The 27,757-nt window shown below is 39.3% G+C and overlaps 1 protein-coding gene across 3 annotated transcripts; it reads right to left on the bottom strand.

Annotated features, from left to right (window-relative positions):
• Positions 1-61: 61 nt before the first annotated feature.
• On the bottom strand, positions 62-27,539 carry DAZAP1 (DAZ associated protein 1). Of its 3 annotated transcripts, XM_064497427.1 has the most exons (13): positions 27,379-27,539; positions 21,063-21,103; positions 20,455-20,621; positions 20,068-20,133; positions 19,300-19,410; positions 16,295-16,343; positions 11,741-11,823; positions 8,225-8,378; positions 6,697-6,726; positions 6,215-6,355; positions 5,380-5,562; positions 3,316-3,404; positions 842-1,057 (listed from the first exon to the last, which is right to left on the bottom strand). In XM_064497427.1, exons 1-12 carry the CDS (start codon positions 27,408-27,410, stop codon positions 3,325-3,327), a joined length of 1,137 nt encoding a protein of 378 aa, XP_064353497.1. In that variant the 5' UTR covers positions 27,411-27,539; the 3' UTR covers positions 842-1,057; positions 3,316-3,324. The 3 variants fall into 3 exon arrangements, with proteins under 3 accessions (XP_064353495.1, XP_064353496.1, XP_064353497.1); XM_064497425.1 differs by lacking the exon at positions 3,316-3,404 and having other exon boundaries at positions 62-1,057; positions 27,379-27,537; XM_064497426.1 differs by lacking the exon at positions 3,316-3,404 and having other exon boundaries at positions 62-1,057; positions 19,300-19,407; positions 27,379-27,537.
• Positions 27,540-27,757: the final 218 nt, after the last annotated feature.

Genomic DNA, 27,757 nt, shown 5'->3' with positions numbered 1-27,757 from the left:
TCATGAAAACCAAAATTCAGAAGGAACTTTTTGTAAAAAGAAAAAAAAAATGGAGACAGGCTTGTGTTTCTAATCCAAATGTACTTCTCTTTATTCAAACCAGGGGTAATCACTGGTTAGTGCAAAATGCACCTAAACCTTTTTGCCTGAGGGAAATCTACATCTTAACAAGGCCTCCGTTAACCCCTAATGAAATCCACAGAGGATTTTAAAGAGTTTGAAGCACAGATCTAACGCTGCACTTCGTAAGTGACTCTGTGCGTCAACAAGTCTGCACCTGCCTTGTTACCAGTTCTATACCATCAGGTAACAAAAGCAAAATACACTCAGTAGATTCCTTTTAACTCCCAGAGTTTCTGAACCATCCGCCCCACCACTAATGTCAGGAGCAAGGGGGTTGCAACTTACCCTCACTTCCAACAGTGCTAACGGAAACCCTGTTTTAAATTAAAAAATAAGCCAGCATACATAGTAGAAAATTTCTCTTAAAAATTTCACAATCTGTAAATGTATATATTTTTTCTTTAAACATAAAAGTTTACAATATACGGTAAAACAAAGGCTCAGGAAAAATAATTTCAAAAAAAAGAAACCTGAAGTTTTGAATTAAAGCTGAAGACATTTTTAAAACCCTGTAGTTTGAACCAGTGACATTTTCTTTATTTGTGCTGATGGGTTAGAGAAAGGAAAATATTTAAAAACTGCAGTCCAAACACCCACAGCTTTGCCTTCAGAAGCCATCTCCCCCACCCCCCAAAAAATGTTGTTAGGTTTTTCTTCCATCAAGTATGTGATTGTCACAAGTTCAGAAGTCTGGGATTCCTGGGTTCAGTTGGTACCAGATAATCCCCATGTGGACAGAATTCCCTGATTGCCAGCACACGCTAGCGCCTGTAGGGGTGAAATCCTTGCACATTATGGTTCTGTCCTCGTCCAAAACCACTTCCTCCTGCAGGTGGGCCACTTGATGGTTGCACCGAGGGGCCTCCATAGGGAGGGGGTTGCTGGCTGGGATCAGAGAAGCCTTGTCCAAAACCACTCAAGTCTTGTCCGTATCCTGGGGAGAAGGGAAGAAAGGCAGCAGAGTCAGCTTCCATTATCATCTACACGCACGCACACACAACAGCAGAGGCGCAAAGTCAAAACCCAATGCCACTCCCTCCCCACCATGCACAGCCTTAGGAAAAAACAAATCACCTTGGTCTAACATGTAAAGATAAGCAGCTGTTTTCAGTTCTTGCAGTTATCTGCATTCACATATAGAAGAAATAGGTAATAAACAGAAGTACTGAACAAGTATAAAGAATGGTAGTTTTCACTTCTGATAAAATCTTGCCCAGGCTGTAGTTAACCTATCATATTACTGCTGTTCAGATGCTTACATAAAGTGGTTTGCTGGTTATCTGTCAATCCACTCCAAATAGCAGGTTTTTCTGCTAAAAACTAGCACTGGCAGTTTCGGCAGAGATGAAGATGTAACACAGATGTCTTTCTGAAAATCTCACGGCTGCTAAAACTGTAGCACCTCAGACTAACTGAACAAGTTATTAGACTCCGACTTTCTACCGTCAATTTCACCATCTTCCCTGGGAAGCCAAAAACTCCCTTTGCTGAAGAGACACACTGGAGAAGGCATTCTTAAACTCCCTTTTAAAAGAAGTACTGCTTCCTGAATATGCATTTTAGTTAACTAGTCAGCCTCTCTTTCAAGAGAGACTCAATTCCCAGAATCTGAACTGAAATATGATGGGGGGTAAAATTGGTAGAGCAGAATCCAGAAGGCTGTGAGTATTGCATCCATTATATACTTTATAATGGAACCTTTGATCCAAAGTTGTCATTAAAAAAAAAAAACAATGTCCTTCCCCTGAAACTTATTACACAGAACAGGCTGAAGTATATTTGTGGCAAGTTCAAAGAAACTCCATGTCAAAACCTGACCCCTCTATTGCTACTGCAGAAAGTGGCCAATACTTCTAACCTAGCAAAAGATAAGCAACAATAAATAAGCAGCTGTATTGCCATTCTCCCAGATGTCCACTACCATGACAAAGTGCATCAGGCTTCTGTCAGTTTTAAATCTGAAAGGGAACCACATCTCAAAGTTTATGCTAATGTATGCTATAAATCAACAATTCTCTCATTCTCCTCCCTCTACAGAATCAGAAGGCTTCTACTCTCCTGTCAAACTGTCCTTCTGCCTATTCAGTGAGGCTGTGACCATCATTCTGCAACACAATCCATATCAAAGATCAGATTTAGAATAGCTTCAGAGTAACAATTGGGGGACAGGAAAAAAGGACGAAGATGAAAGACTTGCTGGAATTCTTGCTGCCAATATGAAAAACAACTAGATGTGCATTAAAAACATTCAGAAATTAAGAAACTTAATAAAACTACCTTTAATTAAATACAACTCTTAATCATAATAGTGGCATCAGTGCAGGCTGCTTCTATAAAAGATGGTATTAAGAATCCTAATTACTAAGTACATTTCTGCAGTTCTGCTTCTCTCTATGCAGGCTTAAGCAGGTTTAACTGTCTTAATCCAAAACAAAGTCTCTTAGCATGTCTTCAGTATTTCAATTTCAAGCTCTGCCTGTCTCTCAGGACTTGCTACCACTAATGAGCCTTAAAGCACATCTATCACAGGCTTCTTCTATTAGCTGAAAATGCTAATCCAGTCATTTTTTCATACAAAGATAAGGAAGCAACCAAAAATACAATTTAATTGTATAGCAAGGGGTGAGGCTCGGAGTGAAGAGAAAAATCAGGTTATTCTCACTGTACGCTATAGTGCTATGGCATATAGTGGTAGAAACCAGAGCTTTCAATTTGCTTATCACAAAGGAAGCCTATGGCAAAAATCTGTACAAGGATAGATTTAAGTATGTACTCTCTTGCTCTGTTTTCGTAATTCCTCTTACAGCCCTTACACTGCACCAGCACTTCCCACAGTGAAACACAGTCCACCTGCTGTCACAGAGCACTCTACTTTCTAAATAAGCTGTGCCAACCATTACAGTTACACTTAATTGTTTATGGAAACTGAATTTGATTACACAAGATAAAACCTTGCTAATGCAACAACTTAGAAAATAAACAGCAGCGTCATTTATATTTTAGTCATAAGTTTTCACTTCAGCCAGCTAACAAATATATAGAACTATATTGCCCTTACCGGCAAATGTAAACATTTTTCAGCCACATTACTTCCCCCCACCCTCTTAAAAGAAGAGACCCTGCAAGAAACACAAGTTAATTTCCCAAATGCAGATATATCAAGAGCATTGGTTGTAAATAGGCACCACCTACCTAGATCTCTCACTGCTCAGCCTGACCATAAGAGTGTAAACAAAGTATTGGCGCGTAGCCTGAAGGGTCTTGAGAATAGGTACCCAGCCCTAGTAAGAAATGAGGAGACCAGGGTGACGAACCCCAAGAGAGCCCTGTACAGAGATAATTTTTTAGGGTGAGGGAGACACACCCATGTTAGTGTTTAATTTACTAGTGTTTACATTCATCCTAGCTGTAAACATAGCAGCATTTAAGATGCTGTCAAGCCAGGACAAATCTGAAAATGCCACGACGATTAGATAACTCAGTGCCTGTTTAAAGTCTAAGTTTTATGCATTTATGTAAATACATGCAGATGCGCTAGACTGCCATTTGTACAGCAATGCTGCTAACTAATTTGCAAACACATGAAGTGCTGAAGCTTTTAAAAAAATTTAAAAGATTTTACACGTAGCTTTATAAACACGTTGACAATTCTGTTGCAATATAGAATATTAAATACCCCTATCCCTGTTAGCACTCTTGTTCATACGCAGTTTTCAGGCTAGGAAAGCACTCCTGAAGTGAGAGACTAACTCCATTTACAGTATTAACAACTCACTTTCTAAACCTTCTCCCTCAAAATGCAGTACTACATACCCTCTTCCTCCCCTCCCCACCCAGTACTAAGAGTGTAACTAAAAACACTTGAAAAATTTCACTGGGAAATATGGTTTCTAAAATACGCAAAAGGCAAGTGGTACTACACACGCCATATACTGGAACCCAACAATTTTTTACAATGTCGGAAAACGGATCCTCTCTAAACTTCAGTCACATCCAGAATCTTGGCTACCTGCCGAGTATAAACAATTGTGTACGTGTTCGTATTTTATTTATAGGGTCCACCCTCCTTCAAAAAAAAAAGTCTGCAAAGAGACATGTTCCGGCAAAACAAGAAAAACTTCTTCTCGAGTCACAATGGCAAAACTTTCTATGACAGCAACTGCATTTATAATATAACCAAGTTTAAAAACATTTCAAATCCATCAACATAAGAACATAAGCTTGCTTTATAAATACATCTGAAAAGTTAATCTTTCTTTAAAGCCTTCTATTTTATGTTTTTTGGAACTATGAATAATATCTATTCAAATAACTTTATGAAGTGTTCAGTTCATAATGGTTTCTGCAGGCACTTTAAATGAAACAGTAAGGCATGCACTAACATAACTGGAGAACTCGTTCAGGTGCAGGAACAGTGGTCTTAAACCATGGGCCTATTGCATGCTAGAAGTTGACCATAAAAATGACCAACTACAACGCCTTCAAAAAAAGGGAGTATACCACAAAACAGCTATTTGGACAACACTGCTTAAAGGAGGACTCAGGGGAAGAGCAAGATGAGAACTCCCAATTTTTATAGAGAGGAAGCAGAAATTTTAGTCAGGAGCACAAACACCTGTCTTGTAACTTTTTTTCAGTACAGTCTGCCTAGCTTAAAACATACTACAATCAATGTCTTCTATCAGCTATCTGAAACAGTTATCTGTACAGCACAATTATGTACTGCCTAAACATTATATACTTCTGACAAAACTACAACTTGAAGTACAGGTAAGCAAGAGGAGGCAAGGGAAGAAAAAGCATGCAGCTTGGATTCTTACCAGTTTTTACAGGTACCCTGTACTGCTTTCCTCTCAATGAATTCTATTTTACTCTTCCAAATTTATTCTCCAATCTGTACAAACTCAGTTAAATGAAAAAATTGACTACTAGCTCCATGAAGCTATTACAGAAAATAGTTTTAAGTACAGATTCAGGGAGACTGCAAATCAGTGACTTATCCTACTACTGCACAAGTCTCTGAAGACCTTTTCACAGGAAACAAGCAATGCCTTATAGTTAAGGAAATACCCTCTGGCCAGAATACTGCATGATTTAAGGATCAGTTGAGAGCAAGTGGCCAGCATTCTCATATAAATGCCTTCAGTGTTAGTAAACTGTTTCTAAACACTGACTTTTTACCCAAGTATTAGGATAAAAGAAAGGCAGAAAGGGGAGAGGGATCAAGCTGAGTTCATTTTACATGCAGTTACTTACCAAACTGACTATAAGGGAATTCTGGCTGAGCAGTTGGGGGTTTGCTCATGTCCTGAGTTGCCTGAGATGGTGGTGGTGGAGGAGGAAAAGCTAGTGGTGTTGCCCCTGGAGTGGCAGGTGGAGGGGGTACTCCAGGTGGGGCAAACTGGTCAGGTGGAGGAGGTGGAGCACCATAACCAAAACCTGAAGCAGGAGAAAACAGAATGTGATAAAGTAGCACTAGGCACCAGATTTTGTGCATGTGAGAGAGACGGACACACATGACGAGGAATCCACAGAGATCCAAGATCTTGGCCTGGGCAGCAGGAGGAGATATCCTGAACGAAAGGTTTCATTACAGCAGCGCAAGCAACTCTTGATAGCTTGGTGATATTTTCTGCTTTCTGTTTTAAACCAGGTTTGCGACTAGCCTTTTCAAAAGACAGCCTGAGGGGGTAGGTGCTCAAATCCTATTTACATTTCCAATGCCAGGCGCGACCTTAATTCCTTAAGCTTCTCTGAAAATCCCAGTCTGTGTCCAGCCCAGGTCACTATGCAAGAATCTCAGCTTCTCTCATAGATGTCACAATAGGAGTACACAATAAATCTAAATTCTTTTAGCAATGTAGATTTAAAACTAGAGAGCATAACATAAATTATTATTGCATCCAAGAAAAAAAGGTAGCCAAGTAACTGACAAAAACACTGATATTTGGTTATAGCTCAGAATACCCAATCTAGCCAAAGCATCTAAGGGTAGATAAAACAGAGGAAAAAGTTCAGCCGAGAGAAAGATGAGCAAAGGACAAACTGAATTCAGCGATGGAGTGTACTCAAACTCCTGACAGCCACTTACTAAACGGTGGAGGGGTGCCATAGCCCTGTGGAAATCCTTGTGGAGGTGGGAATCCTCCAGGAGGTGTAGAGACTATGTATGAGGTAAATGGTGGTGGTGGTGGAGGAGCTCCTCTTCCTGGAGGAGGTGGTCCATATCCACCTGAAATATTAAGAGAAACCAAGAGAAACCAAGAATCAAAGCTGCTTAATAACAAAAAGTTGTTAAGTCAGCATTCTCCAGATGAGGTAAAGCTGTCTGGTGAATTTCAGACACAGTCTGGGCCTTCTACAAATTCTTACTTTGTGAAATACTTGTCTTCTGCGTAACCCTACTGTAAGTAATTTCAGTTTAGAACATAATTCCTGGATACCAAATTAACACAGTTGGCAACAATGGGATGTATTTCAAATCCACAAATCACTATGAATTCTTAAAGGAATTGCACCCTCACTCAGTAGGATTATTTTGTCTACTAAACCAGTCCTGCATAGCCTACTTACCAATTGCCTGTCCAGCTGGCACCCACATCCCTAAAACAAAACAAAAAATTGATTTATACATGCAGACACTGTATTATGAATCAGGAATGGTTTAGCAAAAGTTGAGCTCGCTCTGGGCAGAGGAATAGACTGGATAGCCTCCCAGTGTCCCTTACAGATTTATTTATGGTCTCAGAAATGGTGTGTATGCAATTCTGAACAGACTCTTAATCATTCAACAAATAATGCATGAAACACAGCAATCCCCAAACTCAAGACAGATTCAGTGTTCGAGAACTGAGAGCACGCCACATGTAAAAAACTGTGACATAAAAAAATACCAAAAGACTAAGAATTGCAACAGGCTACACATCCAAAGCATTTTTAACACATTATCAGCTTTATCATTCAGTTATTTTTGAAGTTTTTGTACCATAAACATCTCCTTTTGTATTTGTTGCATTAAGATAAATAAATGCATTTAAGTTTTACATTAATCTTTCCCATAGATTGGATATCATTTTCTCTACAAATAACCACACTGAAAAAAATCTAGTTTCTCAATTTGTGCAGTTGCAGATTAGCACATCTGTGCAGAATGTCAAAGCCTCAGCTGCAGCTTTCAAGTTAATAAGCACCATGGGGAAACAAGCAAGCCCTCTGTTGGGGTATCATCTATTATAGCAATGGATGAAGCAGTGACACTCCCTTTCCCCCCATGGGTGAAAATTTCTCACATATCAGCACAAGCAAGTTCTATTCTGTCAAATATAACTCATTTTACCACCTTATTTCTCCATAAGTTACCAAAACAGTCTTTAGGTGAACTCAGCATATTTATCCTGTCTTCAAAATCTTGGGGGAGGAGGAGGGGGGGTGTCTATGGCAATCAAAACCAAAACAAGCAGCTGCTCCTTTCAGCCCCGAAGGGTTCAAGCTAAATCAAGAAAATTATATGCAGTAAGTGCTCCCCTGCACCACTGCTAGCCCCATAGCTGCTTGTTATTTTTCCAGGCCACATTAAGCAATAAAATTCAAAGACAAGACCTCAATTTTTCTCTCATCCTTTTCAAATTTTACTTATAACGTCCTCTGAAACTCACTTCAAACCTCATCACTGAAACCCCACACTTCATTAAAAAAAAAAATAATTACGGTCCCAGGAGGATCACTTTCCCACAGCTACAGAGTCACAGCTTTCTCAACACCTTTTCCATATTACTGAAAAACATGTGGATTACATTTGGGGAAGGCAGAACCAAACGGAACAGGTAGAGCACTTTCTGGGACACGTGCTAGACTCAGCACAACTCACTGACTTCTGCCCTGCGTGACAAAATTTTGAGGGGAAAAAAAGTGAAGGAACAATCTCAGCAGACCTTGGAAGGACTGATACACAGAATTTTAGTGCTGCTATCAGTAATCCATCACAGAGATGGCATTGATAAAATTGGAGATACTATCATTTCCTAGTAAAGCCAAATTATCGTTAGGTTTTAAAGGCACGAATCTCTTAGGACGGCGGTACAGAGATACCTAAAGAAAGTACCTTGAGGGCCATATCCTTGCTGCCAGGTAGGTGGGGGCTGACCTGCCCAGCCATTGGCAGCACTTGGCATGATCCTGCTTCCCCACTGACTGGCACCTGGTGGCCCTGGAGTTTGGCTTTTGCTATCACGAGGTTCTGCACGTTTCACCTCCACCTAAACAAACAGAGTCACCATTTAGGAGAAATGGCGTAGGTTAATATACCCCCCTTCCCTTCACACACACCCTTAATTACACTTAAGACTACACTTAGCATCTTATGACTTATGTCTAAGTACTTAATTATTAAACTTAAGGCCAGTAATTTAAAATGTTTCTCAGGTACAATATATATGATGGTAAGACATTACAAGTCCTACTACTGAGGTATTTCAAACAAAACACATCCTACAAATCATTTATGTTCCATCATAGTACAGTATTCATTTGCTTTAATCTTAAAACAGCAGTACCCTCTTACAACGGCTCTTCACTTAAAAAAAGAAAAAAGCATAATCTTTTAAATTATTTGTAGACTATTTTAACATTTAAGGCAGGAATTGCAAAGATGACATTTTCCATAAAAAGAACTTCTGGGTAAAGAGCACGCTCTGAAAAAGGGTACTAATGCTTTAACCATTCAAAAGATGTTTGGGGTTCATTTGAAAGTTACAGTTTAAACCCACCCCATCTAGCTACAATTTCAGTTCTGCTCATACCTGAGAAACACACATTTATTTGGTTTTTTTCTTTTTTTCTTTTACTTAGATTTTATTTAAATGTCTAATGGAAGATAAAGACTTACCTTCCCCAGGCTAACGCTTAAAGAATCTCAATTAACTCAAACAATGTCAGAGGGAATGGATGTGATAAGAGAATCTTACATTACATCTAACAAAAAAGTAAACAAACATGCAAGTAATAAAAATGGACAGTTGAGTCAATAAGAAGCAAATCTTCATACTGTGTTAAGTCAGTGACAAAAGCCCTCCTGTTTTTAAAATTAGTAAGCCACAGTGCTTAACTTATTTTATTCAAAGATAAAATGTCCTAGTGTTCCAAGCCGTCGAGTAAGTGCATTTGACCTACTTAAAATAAGCTGCACATTCAATATAAACCTCTCAAAAAAATCCAGTTTCTGATTTAATGAAACACTCTCAGCACTCATGCATGCTGAATTAAAGTCTTTTTTATTTTATGATTAATTTTAATGGGTGCCAGAGTACAAAGAAAATAAATCTCAGTCATCAATGGGCCTGAGTGGTATGGAAAAATAAAGTATTCAGAATTCTTCCTGCCATGTCTTAAAAACCATTCATGTCAGAGAACAAACAGGAAATAGGCACAAGGCAAGGACAAAGCCCCCCACCCCCACCCTGCTGCAGATGCCCCAAGGACATTATACATGACAGTAACCAAATCTCTGTCAGCTGAAGGCCCTTCTAGAGAGGAACCAAGGGAATTTTTCAAAGGACTCAAATTAATGAGTCTTAACACATTTGCCTTGAGGGAATTCAGTTATTGCTTACAAAAGCAGAGTCCTCCTTGCAATTTCAATTTTTTTTTCCTTTTAACAACATACGGATTCATTTCAGCAATACCTTTTTAATTACCAAAAAGAAAGAGATAGCATTTTTAAAGTAGACAGTATTAGTCAATGAAGAGAGTGGAATCAGAAGTTCATTAATCTACATGGAAGAATTCCATTAATTTTTCAGTGCACATTTGGAAGTGGTGAACTGCCAAACTGAAGACTAGAAAATTGCACTTTTTGTAGCATTGAGGCTAAAATTCTACACTTGCCTAAAATCCAGATTATGCCAAAAAAAGGGACGTTCTCCATTACTCCTATCTGAGAAAACACTGCATATTTCTGCTTTTTGTCATTAAAAGGAGGAATAAAAGCAACAAAAAACCTGTATCACTTTGGTGCTGAGATTGTTTGGGAAACACTGGAGAACTCTGAAGCAGCACTGATACATTCTGAGAATTGGCAGCTTAAGAGGTGACATTTTGAAGGCTTACAAAGAGGTCTCCATGCTTTCCCAGAACCATTACAGTAGATATACTGTCCTTTGTGCCTGTGTATTTTTAGCATGCTTTCTGGTATGACTCTCATTTAAGTGGTTCTTGTAAGTTTCAGGAAATTTCAAGAAAAGACCAGAGACTGTACACAAGATATATTCATACACATACAAATGTAAATTTACTCTTGTCAGTACCTCTACACACAAATGGGAGTGCTCTGCTGCTCACAAGAGGAACACACTAGTAATCAGGAACACACACTATTGTTCTTGATTACCTAAGCACACTGCTTCCTTTGCTTTATTCCCATTTATGAAGAAATCAGCCCACCCCTCAACCCCAAGACGTGTTCATAGGAATAAAAAGCATTACGTTTTGAATAATTAACCATACAAATTGCATTGATATGCAAGAACATTTCATCTGCCAGCTAAATAAATGCTTATGAAATACCAAAATATAAAGACTTTAGCAGACAATGCAAAATTTTATATTGCAAGAATTTAAAAAAAAAAAAAAAAAAAAAGGAGACAGACAGTATTCTTGGGTTTCCTTGAAATATCTTCAACTCTAAGTTTAACATTTTTAATGCTTATTTTACAAATTCTGGATAAGCTGTAAAGCTACAAGGACTTAAATTTTACCAGAATTTCCTGTGGTTAATTTTTCTTTCAGAAGTTATGATTTTCCTTGTATAAAACTTGTGTCCTCCAACAATTTACTTTTGCTTTTATTTTTTCCACAGGTATAAGCACGTTCCTTGCTGAGTAACATCAAAGCAAGCATAAATTCCTCCCTATCAAACATCCATTTGCTGACAACACAGTATGAAGATGAAACAACCAGAGGTCACTTAACTGTATCGTGGTTAAATACTATATAGAATACGTGGGTTTGTATCAAAGTTTCACAGTAAGTGACCCAATTTTTTTTTTTTTAAACCAATCCTTCATGACGTTTTCTTCTTCTTAAGTATAAGATTATATAAGTAGATTGTCTCAAATAGCCTCGAAATTTGAATATCAAATACACATCTGAAGGAGTGGTATCTTAAACCAAGCCTTAAACAACTCAGATTTCACTGGGATTCCGAGTTTCAAACAGCTGGGAACAACAACTAACTTCTATCCTCACACTTAAGCACATGGCAGTGCTCAAAACATGAGTAAGTTATGCTCAATCAGAGCATCCCCCAGGTCTGTAGCACAAGGCCTCCCCAAGCTGTTAGGGAAAAAAAACAAAAACAAAAACCAAACAAAACCAAAAACCTACCAGCCTAAGTTTTCAGGCTTTCAAGATCTAGGTCCCTTCTACGGGCTAAGGCACAAGCTAACTGCTTCTCTCACCTGTTTTAGGCAAACTCAGAAGACTTTCCCCATCTTCACAGGCAAAGCCTTGAATTTGGATTTTCACTCTCTCCTGCTTAACTAAAGCTTTGTTCACCAGTGAAACTGCCAGTTGCCCAAGACTTGGTTCTTTCTTAAGGTAAAATAAAACTACAACTACACACTTTTTTGCCCATGATGTCGTGAAAATGCATGTTGACAGCCTGGTCCACTGATTGTTCGTCCTCGAAAGTAATAAATCCAAAACCTAGCCAACGACGAAGAGTGAATCAAGGTAGCAGGGTGTTGTGACACAAAACAGGATGATGAACAGTATTAGGGGCGGACCAAGGGTTCAAGCAGGGGTTTCAGATAACCAAGACTTGTGTTAAATTTTCAAAAAAAAGTCAGTCTGAGAAAATTTTAATGGATACTTCCTGTAATTAGGCAAATAATGCCCCATCTTGGTTTCACACATGCAACCTACAAACTGAGCTAGTTAACTATTTTTTAGCTTGATTTTATTCCTATCTCACGTAACAGGAGATGGAAAAAAATGCTGGTATAGTCCTAAGTGCAACTGTGCCACATGATTAGGTAAACAAGGTATTTGTGGACAGCAGATTAAAGTCAAGCAACTTTGCTGCTCCTGTCTTTGATTTAGAATTAGGATATCAAGGAAAACCTATTCTATCCCTGTTACCCAAAGCTGCAAAGCAACTTCCTCCCATCCCTCAACCCACTCTTTCAATTAGGGAATATTGCCTTGGAAAATAAGAGTTATTTTTGAAATGGAGCTGTTAAAGCATGAAAAATTTTACCACTCCATGGATGAATGAGAAGCTTCAGAAACTAACAACCTAGATCAGAGGTTCTCAAGTTTTTCACATCTTATTAGAGCAAGCACTTAAGGAAGGACACTACTCCTTCCAAACACGGCATCCTCTGGCAAATAAAGAAGCGTTGCTTATATAGAACACAATACTTACTGTTATGTCTCTCAAACTAGTTTATTTCTCATCCCCTCTTGCTGCTTTTCTCTTCAATACCTATGTATACTTTCCAGCCCCTCTTTTTGCCCAAAACATTGCTATGAACTGCTCCAGATCTCCAAGAGTTTTTCATTCCCTTGTCATTTACGAGTAGCCCCAATGATGGCAACTCAGCTGGTTCCTATCTCCAAGTGGCTTTTCACAAGACAATGGGGGAGGGGGGTGCGATGCCTGCAGAGGATGCTGGAAATAAGAAAGCCATGTGACTAGATCACTTTTTGCAGTCACACTTTGAGAACCACTGCATTAGGCTGTAGCTGCTGATACTGCCGAGAGAGTGGCAAAATAGTGGTTAATTTCACAGAACGCTGAGGCTGGTTCATGCCATCAACCACTCATCGCTGGTGTAATAACCAAATCCCAGGAAAGGTAGGAATACATGCAGTACATAAATTGTGCCATTCTCTAGATTAGCTAAGGGTAGAGCAATAAAATTAGAAAGAAAAAAAGAGGTGCGGCATCAAAAGCATATGGAACATGGATGCATTTCTGCTTTTCTGAAACCCAAGATTTCCCCCTTGGTTTGCATTTTGCTTTGCAGCTAGTGCTGACAGCAGCCATATATTGCTCTAAAGCGTTAAACAGAAATACAGTATCTATAACAGTTAGTGTCTCTCTAAGCTTATCCAACTGGGTTGGGTAAGCCCAAAGAGGCCTATTGTAGAGAAGGTTTATATATAAAAAATACACAAAGATACAGGCCAAAATAGATTCCAGCAGGTCAAATTCTGCTGTCAGCAACAAGAGCAAAAGACATCACTAAAATAAAATAAAAAGGAAAAAACTTAGCATTTCCCACACACAAGAGACTGGCAGTATAAACGAAGTTTTGTTGATCTGTGATGAAAGCAGCCTCACAACTGAGGGCAGCATTTCATCACAATATATTTGTCTGAGGTTAACTAGAACTCTAAGTATTAGAGCAAAAATAAAAGTATTAATATTAAAAACACACATTTAGTATTACAGCATTCTATCTAAAAAGGCATGGGCAAGAAAACTGATGGATCTCATCTACACATGAAGGTTGCTCCTTTAGCTTTTCGCAGAGAAAATTCAAGGAGGGGAGTAGAATGAGGTACTGGGATGTGGTTCGGAAAGGGAGAAGGAAGGAGAAGAGGTCATTGAGGAAGCCAGTAAAGAAAAAAGCATAAAAACGGGCCAAGCATCACAAGATAAGGAGCAGTGAAGAAATCAGAATACAATACACAGTAGAATTCCAGGAATGTGAAGTTTGACAAAATTTAAATACTGTAAAAGTGACAAAGTATATCATCCAGTAGCTTTATTTTTTGAAGGACAGGACTTTACCGAAGACTAGAGTAACAAACTGCATTTAGAAAGAATCCAAGGGGACTAGAGAATAGAACAATGAAACTGGATTGGAGCTAAAAGGAGGAACAGAACACAGTAAGAACCTGTAAATTACTTCACTGTTGTTGGTTTAGACAAGAATAGAAAACATGAAAAGCAAAGACTGCAACAAACAAAGCTAGTATTTCTTTTAAGGTGCAACAAGTTTGGCTGCACTTTCACTTGGACTCAGAAAAGACAAGGTTTGGGTACTGAAGATACAAGGTCACCTTAAGTGTATCACTGTAGCTCAGACACTAGCCGAGGATCTGGTTCCCAGTGTCCTGGTAAGCAGCCAAAGGTAGAAGAAGAATGCTACCAGGGATTAGTGACAGGGCTAATTTTGCCCTCCTCTTATCAGCAAACTAGTAAAACGACATGCAGTAAATCTGTTCAAAATGTAAGTATGGTAAAGTTAACAGAAGAAGGCAAAAATCAGAATGATGCGAGTGGAAAATGGCAGTGAAGTGGCCTTTTAAAATTTAAAATGTAGTCTTTGAAGGCATCACGTTCAAAGGACAAGTGTATAGACTGAACAGCATTCCACATATAACAGAATGCAGAGCAGAAAGAGAAGGCAAGATGAAATGTGTTCTGGGATGCACAAACTGGAGTACTGAGTATAAACTGAGAAGTTTTTCCCAGCTTTCTCCGAGAGATTAGCAAAATCATTTTTGGAGATGATGGCTAGTTACCACATGATGAAAAGGAATCTAATAGAACAAAAATGAAAGAACAGGATTCAAGACCACTGTTTAAGAAGTCAGAGGAATAAAAGGAGAATATGCTGCAGTACATTGCACACTTCAATGACTGAAGACAGACAGGTTTTCAAATCTGAACACATCTGTCATTTCTGCTTTAAACTATAATTTTGTGAGTGGACCAGAAGCCTTCTAGTGTATATATATATTTTTAGTATAGCTTTAAGCAGGAGAAGCCATTAATCCAGACCAGGCGTGATGTTTTAGTACCTTTTGCTCAGAGGCTGCAAGGCTGGGATAAGTATTACAAAGATACAGATGATGCAATAATTACTGAAATATTTCAAAACCTCAGCCACAAATTATATTCAGATGCACTTATCTTGGTCTCCACTGCCTTCCCTATTTAAAATGAGATGCTCTAGAACATTTAAACAGATGAATTTATGTTCTGCTTAAACAGAAGATATCTGTTCAAAGAGGATTAAGATAGCTAAGGCAAGAAAACAAAAAACAAATATATTGAAACTTCGTTTACACTCCAATAAAAGACAAAGCCCGTCCCTCCTCTGACTGTGGAACTGGCCTGTACCTCTGTGATAAATTATCACCTAGAGAGAAGAAATCTAAAGAGATATCGTTAATCACAGTCAAACAATTCACAAAGAGAAAAGAAAAGAAAAAGAAAAAAAACTTACTTAACATTACCGTACTTTACTATGAAACACTTAAATATGTCACTAAGGATGTATGTCTAAATTAAAAATAAAACTAAGACTTAACAGCTTAATAAATATGAAGTGAAGAATATATTCTTAATAATGAGTCAGAGGAGAAATGAAAGTTCAGATGGCAAACTATTCTCTAGCATGTAGAACATGCTACAAGGTGGTCAGTGCAACTAAGCTTCATGTACTTTTAAAAATATTGCCTCTTAATTGTCAAACAGATGACTGATGCAATGAAAGGTGGATGACATGAAACTTGCTTCATATTTTTGACCAAAGGTTATAGACTTGATTAAATAGCCTAGTGAAACTTCCAGCTATTTTTTTCCCCCTTTAAAGAAAAAAAAAAAAGCAGTCTAGCATACAGGCACTACATGCCTCATTCAAAATATACATTTCAAAAGCAATTTTATGTAATTTTAAGAAGTGTTTTTCTTGAATTTAAAGTGAAGCCATTTAACCAAAGCAAAAAGCATTATGGATGGATTCTGTTCTAATCTTATGTTCAGTAGTCGTCTGAACTGGAACACCACCACCCTCCATGCAATTACAGACATCAACATACCTTTCAGATGGAACAGGAGGAAAGGCAGTTTGCTGATTTCCCCCTCCCCAATAGTACCTTAAACCACAGGAGTGGCTCAAGTATCAGATTTCATTCAACTAAGAACCAGCAAAGAAACAAAAATGAATATGAAACATCTGACTTTAAATGCACAGATACCAACTGAAGCTGTAGATGAAGAGTCTATACTTAAAGTGGTATTTGCCCAGTGAAATATTCTTTTTCCTGAGGCAACACAGAAAAAAAAATCTACCTTTTCTGATGGTGTGAAATAGTTTGCCATCTGACTATAGGAGAGTATGAAGAAATTTCAAGGACAAACTAGATCAGCCTTTACCTCGGGGCCTCTGTTTCTCTGCGTCATAGATCATTACAACTTCAGTGACCTGGAAGAGAGAAGAGAAATTCTAACTAACTATGCTACCAGGGGAGTGTTACAAGCAGTTACTACAGGCTGGTTTCCCACACTCTATCCACAAAGTGTAATTAAATGCTTGGTGTAGCCATCAATACCAGTCTGTCATAGCACCATGCAAATAAACTGCAAATATTGCTCTCCAAGTTCATCTGTTCTAAAAAGCCCCAAACACTGCTACATTTTTGCTTTTTTAAGGTCTCATCACACTTCAGATTTTAATCTAGCATTACAGTTGTTAAACTGTTTATACTCACACTATAGCCCATAGAAAACCCCAAAGGTATGTTATTCAACACACCATTCATCAGTATAACTTCTTTTTCCACTTTCATACATTTTTACCCTCACCCTGAAAAGCAGCTTTTACTACAATGCACATTAAAAAATTTGCCCAGCTTTTCTGAATTGCTTACTTGCATACCAGCATGGGGCAGAGTACCAATTAGAAACTGACGCCTTACAACTTTATTTGTAATGCTATTTAAGCTACAGATGACCAGTATCAGCATGTATTTAACTACATTAAAGAACTACAAACACAAAAAATGGGAACTGCAAGTTTTTCAAGGACTTAGTCCAGCTCAAGGCTCAAACAACTACTTTACATGACAAACGGCCCATACACAAGTTTTAGGTCAAAAATGAGCGAGTATCCAATACAGGGAGATACAGGGAACAGGTGCACAGCAGATCGATACTTCAGTGATGGACGCTTGAACCTGTCTCTTCAGTGGGCTCTCAAGCCAACAGACTTCTTGATTCATGAGCAAGGGTCTACTCTCCAAGACAGAGACAAAAGCACGAGCAATGCAAGAGGAAGGCTTCCCAAAAGTGTCCCCCACAAACTTAAGTGTCAATAGTAACTCAAAAAAATTCTGAAGAGTTATCATGCAAAATTCAAGCAGAATGCATAGAGTCCCCACTCTGCACTGAATGCAAAGCCTAGGACAACTGTGCCCTACTGATAAGACCGCTCTATTTTGCGATTTATAAAAAAAACTATTCGCATTTAAAAGATATTCCAGGGATGCACAACAAGTGCAGTTAGCTAGTTCTGTATTGTCTTGTGTCTAATATTTAACAAAACTGCTTATTTCTCAAAAATGTTTTCAGAATAAGTATGAGCTATAACGTAAACAAAACCAGAGATGCAGCGTTTATTTCAAAGGCAATCTTAAAATAGCTCAAAGGCCTTTAAAGTTTACAGATGCAGAAAAGGTGTCATAAAATGCATATGATCTCACAGAATCATATCTTCACCTTAAAGTCAATTTCTCTTTGAATGCTTTTATATGAATCCCCTGAATTACCTTAAAATCTGATGCAAATCCACGTTTCACTGACACCTAAAAATCATACTTTTCAAGTTCTTACACCACACATTCACTTGAATAGATCCTCCTGGATGCTAATGACTGAGATTTATCCCTATTTGGGGCTTAACTGGGTTGTTAAGCCACATGGCAGTGCTAGACTTCTCCCCCACACGCTGTCCTGTTTGGATCCCCTTCCTCACATAGGTCTTATTTACCAAACAATTTCCATCTCTAAGAATCAGAATCTGCTTTTGTCTCTTCGCTCTGTGGCCACAAAACATCTAAGATCTCCTACTTCTTCAGAATGGAATGAACACAACTCATTAAGAATACATTGACTTCCCAATTTCTATACTATTGTTAAAGTTCTACTACTTACTTTTAAAGGCACTTACACTTAATGGCTGTTGCCTTCTATAATTGGTGGAACTTAACCCTGTATCTCCCAAGCCATCCAGAGGTCAGAATTGGAAAGCCATAAGTCTGTGAGGAAGAGCCTTTAGAAATTATGCTCCACAACTGTGGAACATGCTCCTCATTTTTAACACTCAGTCTATTGCAGCTTTTCAAACTAAAGAAACAGTTGTTAGCCATTGCCTTTTATATATATTTTTTTTTTAAAAGACCACCTTAATCAAACTGTAAGTACAGTACTGTTGATACACTTATCCACTTGAAAAGAATCAACAAATCCTTTGCCACTGCTAAGGAGATCATAGTGAAAGGTGATTTTTTTGGACTTTTAAACTCAAAAGAAAACACTAAAGGCCACTCGAAAGATGGAAAGCTCATTCCCATTATATAGTAAGATTGACAGTCTTGAATTTAACTCAGACAATCTAAGTATTTGATTTTTTTTTTTATTCACAGCTGAGTTTAGCAGTTTCATTTAGCAATTTACCTTCTTAAAGGGAAAAGGGGAACAACAGTAGGGATAAATGGGAAACTAAGACTAACTAAAAAAAAAAAATCTGAGGATATACTTCTCTCAGCCTGAGGTTATAAAATGAATTAAAGACAGTTACATGAAGAGCAATAACGTGAGTAGTTTATCATTTGTTTGAATGGAGATTCTAGGGACAGAATATAACTCAGCTGATTTCAGATGATTTAAAAGCAACCAGTGTTATCAAAACAATGGCAGGAGACTGCAAAATTTAGCTTATCTGCACACTTAGACATAAGCTCACTGAAGTATCTACTGTTCCAAGGATTCAACAAAAAGCTTTCATAATCTCAGAGCTGTAAGTTAGGTAACAATTCAGAAGAGTAACAACTATTCTCAAAGTCAACTGAACTAAGGAGGGTTCTTTCTCCCTTCACAAGATGGGGACAGAATAACATAGCATCAGGTAGATGAACTAGAGGAGACAGAAGATGCAAAGTAAGTTACACTCATCAGAGCAATAGATTTTGACAAACAGCAAGAGACACTTCAAGATGATGAATGGTTACTACACTTTATCACAAAACACTTCAATATGTCACTGTAGTAGTGTGTATAAATTAAACCAAAATTTGACAGCTTGACAAAGTCTGAGAAAAGGCAGCAGGGAGAGAAAGTCTCTTGTAACCAACTGATAACTGCCATCCTTCTGAATGACTCACCACTCCGAATTTCTTGAAGTATTCCCTGAGCTCAGTCTCGCCACAGTTATGAGGAATCCCACCAACAAAAATTTTATTTGATTTATTGTTATCGCTCCTGGATCCTTTCTGCTAAATCAAAGAGGGGAAGAAAAAAAACATAAGACAATGAGAAGGACAATGAATTTGGCTACTTTATTCATTTTACACTTAAATTGACTGGGGGAGAGGAGGATGCAATCTCCAGGCTTAAAACCTACTTGTTAAAGTGAAGGAACTGCGTGTTCTAAGTTTAGAAATTTAGTGGTTTTGGCTATACCCCACTCTTTCCTTGGGAAGGTTGAAGAACCAGGAACAATATTCTTAGGCTATTTACTTATTTTCTAATGAACTCATATTAACCTGCAAGGTGCAAAGTAAGCTGGAAGAGCATCTCAGTCCTGCGAGTGGACTTCCAGACACTTGTTTCAGAATTTGAGGAACTCAAGTGAAAGTATTGCTGATAGAAAACAAAAACAAATAAAAAACCCCCACCCCACAGACCGCTCTGGGTTTTGATCAGCCATCATCAACCAAAAAAGTTCATGAACAATTGTATTGTACACTTGCAGTCTTACCACAAACATCTAAGTTATTCTTCAGAATGACAATTTACATTTGAGGCCTGCATACTGACTCTCAATTTTAAGATAAGGATATAATCCAGATGAATTCACTTCAACAGTTGGAAGCCTAAACAAAACTTGGGAAACAAGTATGTATCAATACAAGGAAAGCATCTTTCCTTACCCATCCTTCCTTCGGCCGTGTCCTTTCTGGTTGCATCCCCCTAGGTGTACATGGCTTTGGATCAATCTGGAAGAAGTTGCAGTTTGGTCAGTTCTGAGAGTGCAGAGTATTTTGTTCTATAAAGTTACGTTTAAGGCAGACAAACACAGCTCTGCTAAAATTCAACTCCTCTGATAAAAGCCATCCCCATACGTTGCTTCTACAACGCGATACAAATCACTGAGTTAAAGCTGTCTTACAATAAATAATTAAAACAAACAGCCAGGTAACTTTTACATTATCCGGCCTGCAAATAAGCAGTCACAATTTAAAATAGATCATTGAAGCAGGAAAAAAACAAAACAAAACAAAACACAACCAAAAACCACACAGCAACAAACAACTTACATTTCGGCCATCTAACGTATGAGGTCTACTGGCCAGTACTGTTCCAACACAGTTGGGGTCTTTAAATTTGACAAATCCAAATCCTCGAGACTGGTTTGTCGTTTTGTCTTTCATTATTACACAGTCTACAACTTCTCCATACTGGGAGAAGTAGCTACGAAGAGTTTCTGTTAAAAAGAGATATATTAAACAGAACCAGATATTAACTTTACCAGGCTATGTTCCTAATTATGAGGTAAAATATAAGTAATAGCTAAGCAAATCCAAAATTATCATTTAAAAAATATTCAATTTTCCTTCCTCTAAACAAATGGTATATACTCCTTTAATTTCATTCAGGCAAGAGAAAAGTAACATCCTAGTAAATCAATGTCTTAATAGCTGTCATTTTCTAATGAGTTAACAAAAACTTCAATACCAAACACTAGTAGAAAAAATAACATACTTTCCCCCTCTTTACAGAAAAGATGAATTAACACAGAACAGCAATAATCTATCCAAATTTTCCTTTTCCTACAACAGTATTATCTGATGAAAAGCTAAATATATGCACAACAGTTTGTTCTTCACAAAGGATTGGCTCAATGACTGTAGAATACATAGCTTACCTTGCGTCGTACTCCAGTCCAAGCCACCCACAAACAGTTTTCTGCAATTGAAGGTTGAATAGGGTCAATAGGGTGCCACACAGAAGATGCGTCATTTCATGTAACAAAGTCAGCTATTCTGAATAGCTCTGACAGTCCTGAAGCCTCCAAAATATACTGTAAGGCCTATTCTTCACTAGAAAGGCACTATTCTTTGCCACAACTACCTTCTGTTTCATGAAGATTCACATGAAACTCAGGCATTCATTTTATGCACCACAAGCATGAACAGAGGATTGTAAGCTTATTACAAGAATACATTTTATTATTTTATGAAAAGAGAAGACAAAGACATCAGAAAAGCAGAATCTCCTCAAAATTCTTATTTCTAGGTATTTGAGGAAGCAGGGTTACTTTAAGAAATCATTAAAGCAGCCAAAATGGGGGGGGGGGGAGGGGGGGAAGCATAGATCATCATCCTAAGTACATTTACCTGCTCCTTTGGGGCAGAAGGGAATTCCAGCATGGAACACTTCACAGTTCAGAATGTACTATGTATCACTGAAATTTATTGAAAAGTGATCCAAGAACAACTTTATAATGAAGTAGCTTTACTGGGTTAAACTTTTTTTCCTACCCCTCTTCCCCTAAATCTAAAATGAGATGTCTGGACTCCTGACAAGGCTTGGATCATTAGCTCCAAGTTACTTTCCCAACTTCTCTTAGCAACAGAACAAACAAGCAGCTGCAGGGTCCATGCAATTCCAATTCAAGGACCAAAACAAAACTCATGACTTCTGATAAAGCAAATTCACAGAAAACCAGATATTTTAGTTTAAATAACTAGCTCCAGTCACTTTTCATCTCAGACTAACGATCAAGAGGTGTGTATGTGTTAGGCTCCAAAACTGAGCTCAAAGAACAACAGTTTGGTCCCTCCTCCATGCATTTGCTACCAAACACATTGAACATTATAAGAAGGATAACCAACAACCTAATTAAGTAAAAAATTATTTTGCCGTTCGGGCATACACCAGCAGTGCGGTTACTAAATCCCTCTGTAATGTGTATTGTAGCAAAAACAATGCCAGATGCTAAAATTTACACATTCAATGTCTTCATCTCCTACATTTAGAGGTACCATCATATAAAAAATAATGTTAATGGTTATTAACCTTATTTTATACCAACTTGAAAGCACTAGGCAATCGAATGTGTCTGCCCTAGAATATAATTTGGCAAATTTTCATGTGCCATATGGTCAAAGCCCAATGAAAATCACAACTAAAAGAAATTAAGACTCCACAGTAAAGGATGCTGAACTAGATGCAATAATTAAAGATTCAGGCATATACTACACTTTCTATACTTCTTTTTTTACCCAATTATACAGTTAGAGAATACTGGAATTTTTTCCACCCTCAGATTAAAAAAAGCTTAAATTAGCTCTCAGGCTTCCTTGCCCCTGCATTCTCCAACAAAGTAGTGGCCTGGTAAAGAAAAGTCCTCAAACTGCTAATTAAAACAAAATTTCATCCATTCCTTTTATGTCTTACTTCTTCACTCATCTAGAAAGACAAGTCAGACTTACTTTTGCTCACCATCACCTTCTAGCTAAATGAAAGCAAAACTACCAACTCCAAGCCTAAGATGGCAGGAAATCTTGTGAGGCAGGCACTAAGTAACAGAATAGCATTAATTCAGTAACTATCTGTGAAACCATCTTACAGTCACTAGTTCAGAGATATCTCTAAATATACTAGAAAGTCATGAATAAGCCTGAAACACACACTACACTTAGGACAAATCTGAGTCAATACAATCTTCTTTAAAAAAAAGTCCAAATCTGTACCCTGTATCATGTTAGATCATGCCTAAGTACTTGGATAAGAGTACAGAAGACAAGCGGTAAGATGCTAGACTGCCTGCTTTGCAATTCTTTATCAACTTTATTTTGCATGGAAGTTTTGTCACACCCTAATTTACTCTATAATTAAAAGTTAGTTCAAAGCCACTTCAACATTTGGCCCTTTTTAGTAAGGAGTACCAACTTACAAGCTCTTAATATTTTTATAGGTCTGTATATACAAATTCTGAGATAGTTTATCTTTGTAGGATGCCCTCTATTGCTTTTCTTCTGCTTTTGTCTTCTACTCTCCTTCAGATAGAGTATAACTGCCACTGAGCTGAGGGTGAGAAAATACATATCTTAAAAGGGGTAACTAAGGTCCTCCCTTTTTCATTCACAGCTAAGAAAAATACTGTCCCAATGAAAAATAAACTTAACTTCTTCTCACCTGACTTTTTTCAGAAGCAGCTAACTGCAGTAAGAAAATAGCCACTCCCCTAACAGCAGGTGCCAAGAGAGTGGTCATCTTAACTATGGCTAATTCACAGAGCATCAGTCAAGTGAAAGCCTTGCAACCAGGAGCTCCTGGGTAGCAGGACAGCTTAAAGAAGAAAGCAGTAGTCCTTTTTCACTTTGGTTCATTTTTCTGTGACATTTCATCATATAATGACCACAATGCAACAATCAACAATGAATAAAACAATGCCTTAAGAGTGCAGGTTTACTGCATAGGAAAATAACAGATGACTAGATTTACTATTACATGGTACATACAAGACTTGCTCTACCTAGGCAAATTTTATTTGTAAGTCGCTGCTTGATAGATGACATAAGCCTCATCTTTCAAAAAAAAGGACCAACTGTTGAGCACAGATCATCAGAAGGTCCTCTTAAGCAGTGCAGAAAATAATTGAAGTGATAATATGCATCGGACAGTACAATTTTTGTACTGTTGTAGAAGATATTAGCTGCATCTGCTCTTGCATTATCATAATGCATCTGATAATAGCACAAGCAGAACATACAAGCCATTATCACCAACACTTTGTGAAAGCAGGCCTACAATACAGATTAAAGTGTCTAGTCCCCACACAACCATTTCCATTCCCAAATTGCAACAGAAACTGAACAAGTTTCATGAAAGTCTTTTCTACTTGCATGTTTCACAAGCAGAAGTTTTTCATAAGGTAGGAAAACTCCCTCTCATCTCCTGTCTACTGGCAAAGATGTTGTTTGTGACCCGAGTTCAAGAGAGCCTATTCGGTACCAATACATTTTCAGCAACAGGTCATTTTCTAGCAACAGCAAAGCAGAAGACTGCTCTTCATCCAACACCGACATCACCGCACTTCCTGGTAGCCTCCACAACTGTCCCTTTCTTGTATTTCACCCCTGCATACAGGAGACAGGCAAAAGTCTGTTCTTTCTTGGGCTATCAGTTTTAGGGAACAGTAAGTTCTGCAAAAAATAGCTTTGTTTCCTAACAACACAGAAAACCCTAAACTCAATATAGCATTAAATTACCTATTTTTTTCACGCAGCTCATGACTATCTATGGGTTAGCTGTTTTCTTGATCAACCACAGGTTGGGATTTTTTTTTTTTTTTAAACAAAATTTGACAGTTTGGTACATAAGATCAATTTAAAATACCAGCTGCAGTTCTGACAGAACATCAAGCTGTCTGCAAGGAAGGAGGACTCCCTGCAGCTAATGGTCATTGAAACCTCCCAATTCCACTATTAATTATTTGTAGTCACCCTACCTACATTTAAACAAACAAAAAAACAGGGTTTCCTCCTAAGGTCAACTACTGCAGCTGTATGTAAATACATTGCTTCTATTTATATGCATACTATAGAATGCCAAAAGCCAGGACTATCCTGGCCTTCAACTCCATGATGGATTGGTTTGAATCCACTGAGCAAATGCAAAATAGTTAACTAATCTACCTGCCTGATACAAAAACCTAGAAACAATATTACGCAAGACAGTTGTATGAAATAATGATGTTAGATGACCGCTCGTTTTCCTCTGTTCAGCTTATATCACCAACCTGCTCTTAAGGTCTTAAGTATGCTGCCTCCTGACCTTCTACAAAACCTTTTGTTCAAGAAGTTCACAGGCTGGCAGTTAAAAATTATGTCATCAGTTTGAGCCTACAGAGATCATTGTCCTCATACCTATTTATACCACCCTCAAAAACGCACACCTTCATAAAGCTACATATTTATAGAAATGTTAGAAGGATGCTATTGTCCATCCTCAACTGAATTTAAAGCAATTCCTCAGTATGGGCCCGATGAGAATACAAAACGCTAGCCAGTTCCTCTGGATAGAGCTTCCTGAGATTTTACACACTATTTTATTCAAGAATGGCATGCATGGTAAAACAGTAAGTGAAAGAAACCAACAAACACAGTTTATCTGAAGAAGCAACATTCATCACAAGCACTCAGTTCTACAGTGTAAACTGGAATAATTACTTTTCAGAAGTTATAGTGCATATAGTAAGCATTAATGAAGTTTCTTCAACCCATGTTTTCCACTTTAACCATTACTTATCAAAAGTTTGCTTGCCAATTTATTCTTTTCCTCCATAAACACATCTGTCACTGAAACAGTTAATTTCAGAATCAGTAAGAAAGTATGCAGAGATATTCAAAAGGAGCTGAAACTCACAGAAGCACAAACTCTTTGCCTAGGTAAAATTATCTGCTGCTATGATCAATATCTATCATTTTTCTTAGCACAGTTCCAGTGAACTATGTCCTGTAGCACATAATCTCGAAAGCAGCATTTTCTTTAATTCATAATAGGTCAGTACTAATTACAATGAACAATGTTCATAAGCCCCTACATATTCATCTTAACAAGACAGCAAAGCTTATAGACCAGGTAGATTTTTTAATTTTATTAGATTACAATTTATGCCTAGAAAATGAGTTAAACTTGATAAGCAGTTGTGAATCTAAGACTTATATCTTACAGCAGTTTTCAAAATATAACTTTCCTCACAAGTACTGGCAGCTGCCTAAAACTGCAGTTTATTCTATGCTTTCCCCTTTCCTTCTGAGCACTTTTGAAGGAGAAAAAAAATTAACATCACTGCTTAAAATCTAGTCCTTTGATAACAACTCAGAAGGATCAAAATCTAAGCAGTTTGCAACTGGGAACAAGCCTGGTAACAAGGCTGGTCCAGGACGAAAGTTAACAGTATTTCATTCAATATCCTGCAGTCCGCACTCACCTTCAGATCTAGAACACAAGTGTACGGAAGTGCACCTACGGTGCATCGCATGAGATACAAGATAGTAATTAATGCCCAGGACAAAAAATAATAATACTCTCAGAGCAAAAACTACTTTATTTAACATGCCCCATGCTATATTCATTGTTCATAGTAACAAGTTATTTCCAAACCAGCTATCTCACACCTCGCATTTTTAAGACTGTACAGAACTAAAAGCAAGCACCAGGAACAGCTTACTGCTTGATATACTACCAGACAGCATAAAAACAAGACTGGTATATGTATACTGCAGTTTCAAAAAAGGTGACTAGTTATGATGCCCCTATTCAGTGTCAAAACTTATTACTTTGTAGCTACGCAGCCAGTGTTATTTTGAAATGGTTTTTCTTTTGCTCTTTTGAGGTCTATAGAGCCAAGTCTAGAGTCTTATAATTTAAATATTACTAGATTTTGGAATACGTCACTGAGGTGCAATAATACCAATTACATCCTAGAAGAACTAGAGCTATATCAGGGTTATCTGCTTAAATAACTCACAAAATCTCAGGAAGGCCTTCAAAGTAAAACCAGACGGGTTTTTTTTTTCCCGTTTGAAATGCAGCTTCATCCCAAGGACAGCTAAGGAGGGTGTTATCTCGCAGTGAATGGGAAGTTTAAGAGAGCAGCTGTGCGCAGCACAATGGCTCCTCTCCGCAGGGCAGGGAGGGACGAGAGGAGACTTTCGTTTCAGTCTTTGTCCTGCCGCTCTTCCCCCGAGGAGCGAAGGTCCCTGCCTCGGCCGGGAGCGCCTGGCCCTCAGCCCGCTCCTCCGGACGGGAGGCTGCGGGGAACCCTGATGAGTCACCCCCACCCCCCCCGGGCAGAGCCACTCGCGGGGCTGCACCCCCTCTTCCACCCCGACGGGGGGGGGGGGGGGCCCCGAGGAGCGGGGCCCGGCGGCCGGCTGCGGGGGGCGCCCGCGTCCCGGGAGCGCCGCGCCGGTGACCTTGGGCCGCGCGCACCTGCCGCCGCCGCAGCCCGCGCGGGCCGCCCGCCGGTCACGTGGGGACCGCTCCCGGTCCGCAGGGACCCAGCATGGCGGCCGGGCCGGCGCGGGGGGGGGGGGGGAAGCTCCGCCCCCGCCGGGCCCGCCGCAGCCTTCACCTCGGTGGGGGGGGGGGGGGGGGGGGAGCCGGACCCACGCCCCTCCCCCCGCCCCGCGCCTCCTCACGCGGCCGCCCCCCCCCTTCCTCCTCACCCGATCTCGTCGGCGCCTCCCACGCTGTTCATGGCGGCGGCTCCTCAGCGGGATCCGGGGCCGCGCCCGGCTCTTCCTCCGGCGGCGGCGGCACCCGCGGAAGGTCGCGGGCTGCGGGCGGGCGCTCCTCGCCGTCCAGCCGTCCCCCGCCCCCCCCCCGGCGCTCCCCGAGCTGCGCAACGGCCGCCCCCGGCCCCCCCCCGCCGCGCGCTCGCGCTCGCGCTCCCCTCGGCGCCGCCAACCGCCGCTGCGCGCGCACCTGCCCTCGCTACGGGGTCTCCGGGGCCGCGCCCAGGGAGGGGCGGGGCGCGGGGGCGCGCGGGGCACGACGGGAAAGGCAGTCCACGCCGCGCCGCGCCGCGCCGGGCGGCCCCGCGGT

Source organism: Dromaius novaehollandiae, chromosome 25 (assembly GCF_036370855.1).
Source record: "Dromaius novaehollandiae isolate bDroNov1 chromosome 25, bDroNov1.hap1, whole genome shotgun sequence".
Taxonomy (NCBI): domain Eukaryota; kingdom Metazoa; phylum Chordata; class Aves; order Casuariiformes; family Dromaiidae; genus Dromaius; species Dromaius novaehollandiae.
Note: the sequence above shows the minus strand (reverse complement) of the source record. Positions and strands in the feature narration are given on the sequence as shown.

Bases quoted from the DNA above. Each gene is read 5' to 3' on its own strand.
- DAZAP1 (XM_064497425.1), bottom strand. From the start codon at position 27,410: ATGAACAGCGTGGGAGGCGCCGACGAGATCGG. The intron at 19,411-20,067 runs GTAAGGAAAGAT...TCTTTGATTTAG, and splicing joins CACGGCCGAAGGAAGGATGG to CAGAAAGGATCCAGGAGCGA. The intron at 8,379-11,740 runs GTGTGTAGTTGT...CTGTTTGTTTAG, and splicing joins ACGACATCATGGGCAAAAAA to GTGGAGGTGAAACGTGCAGA.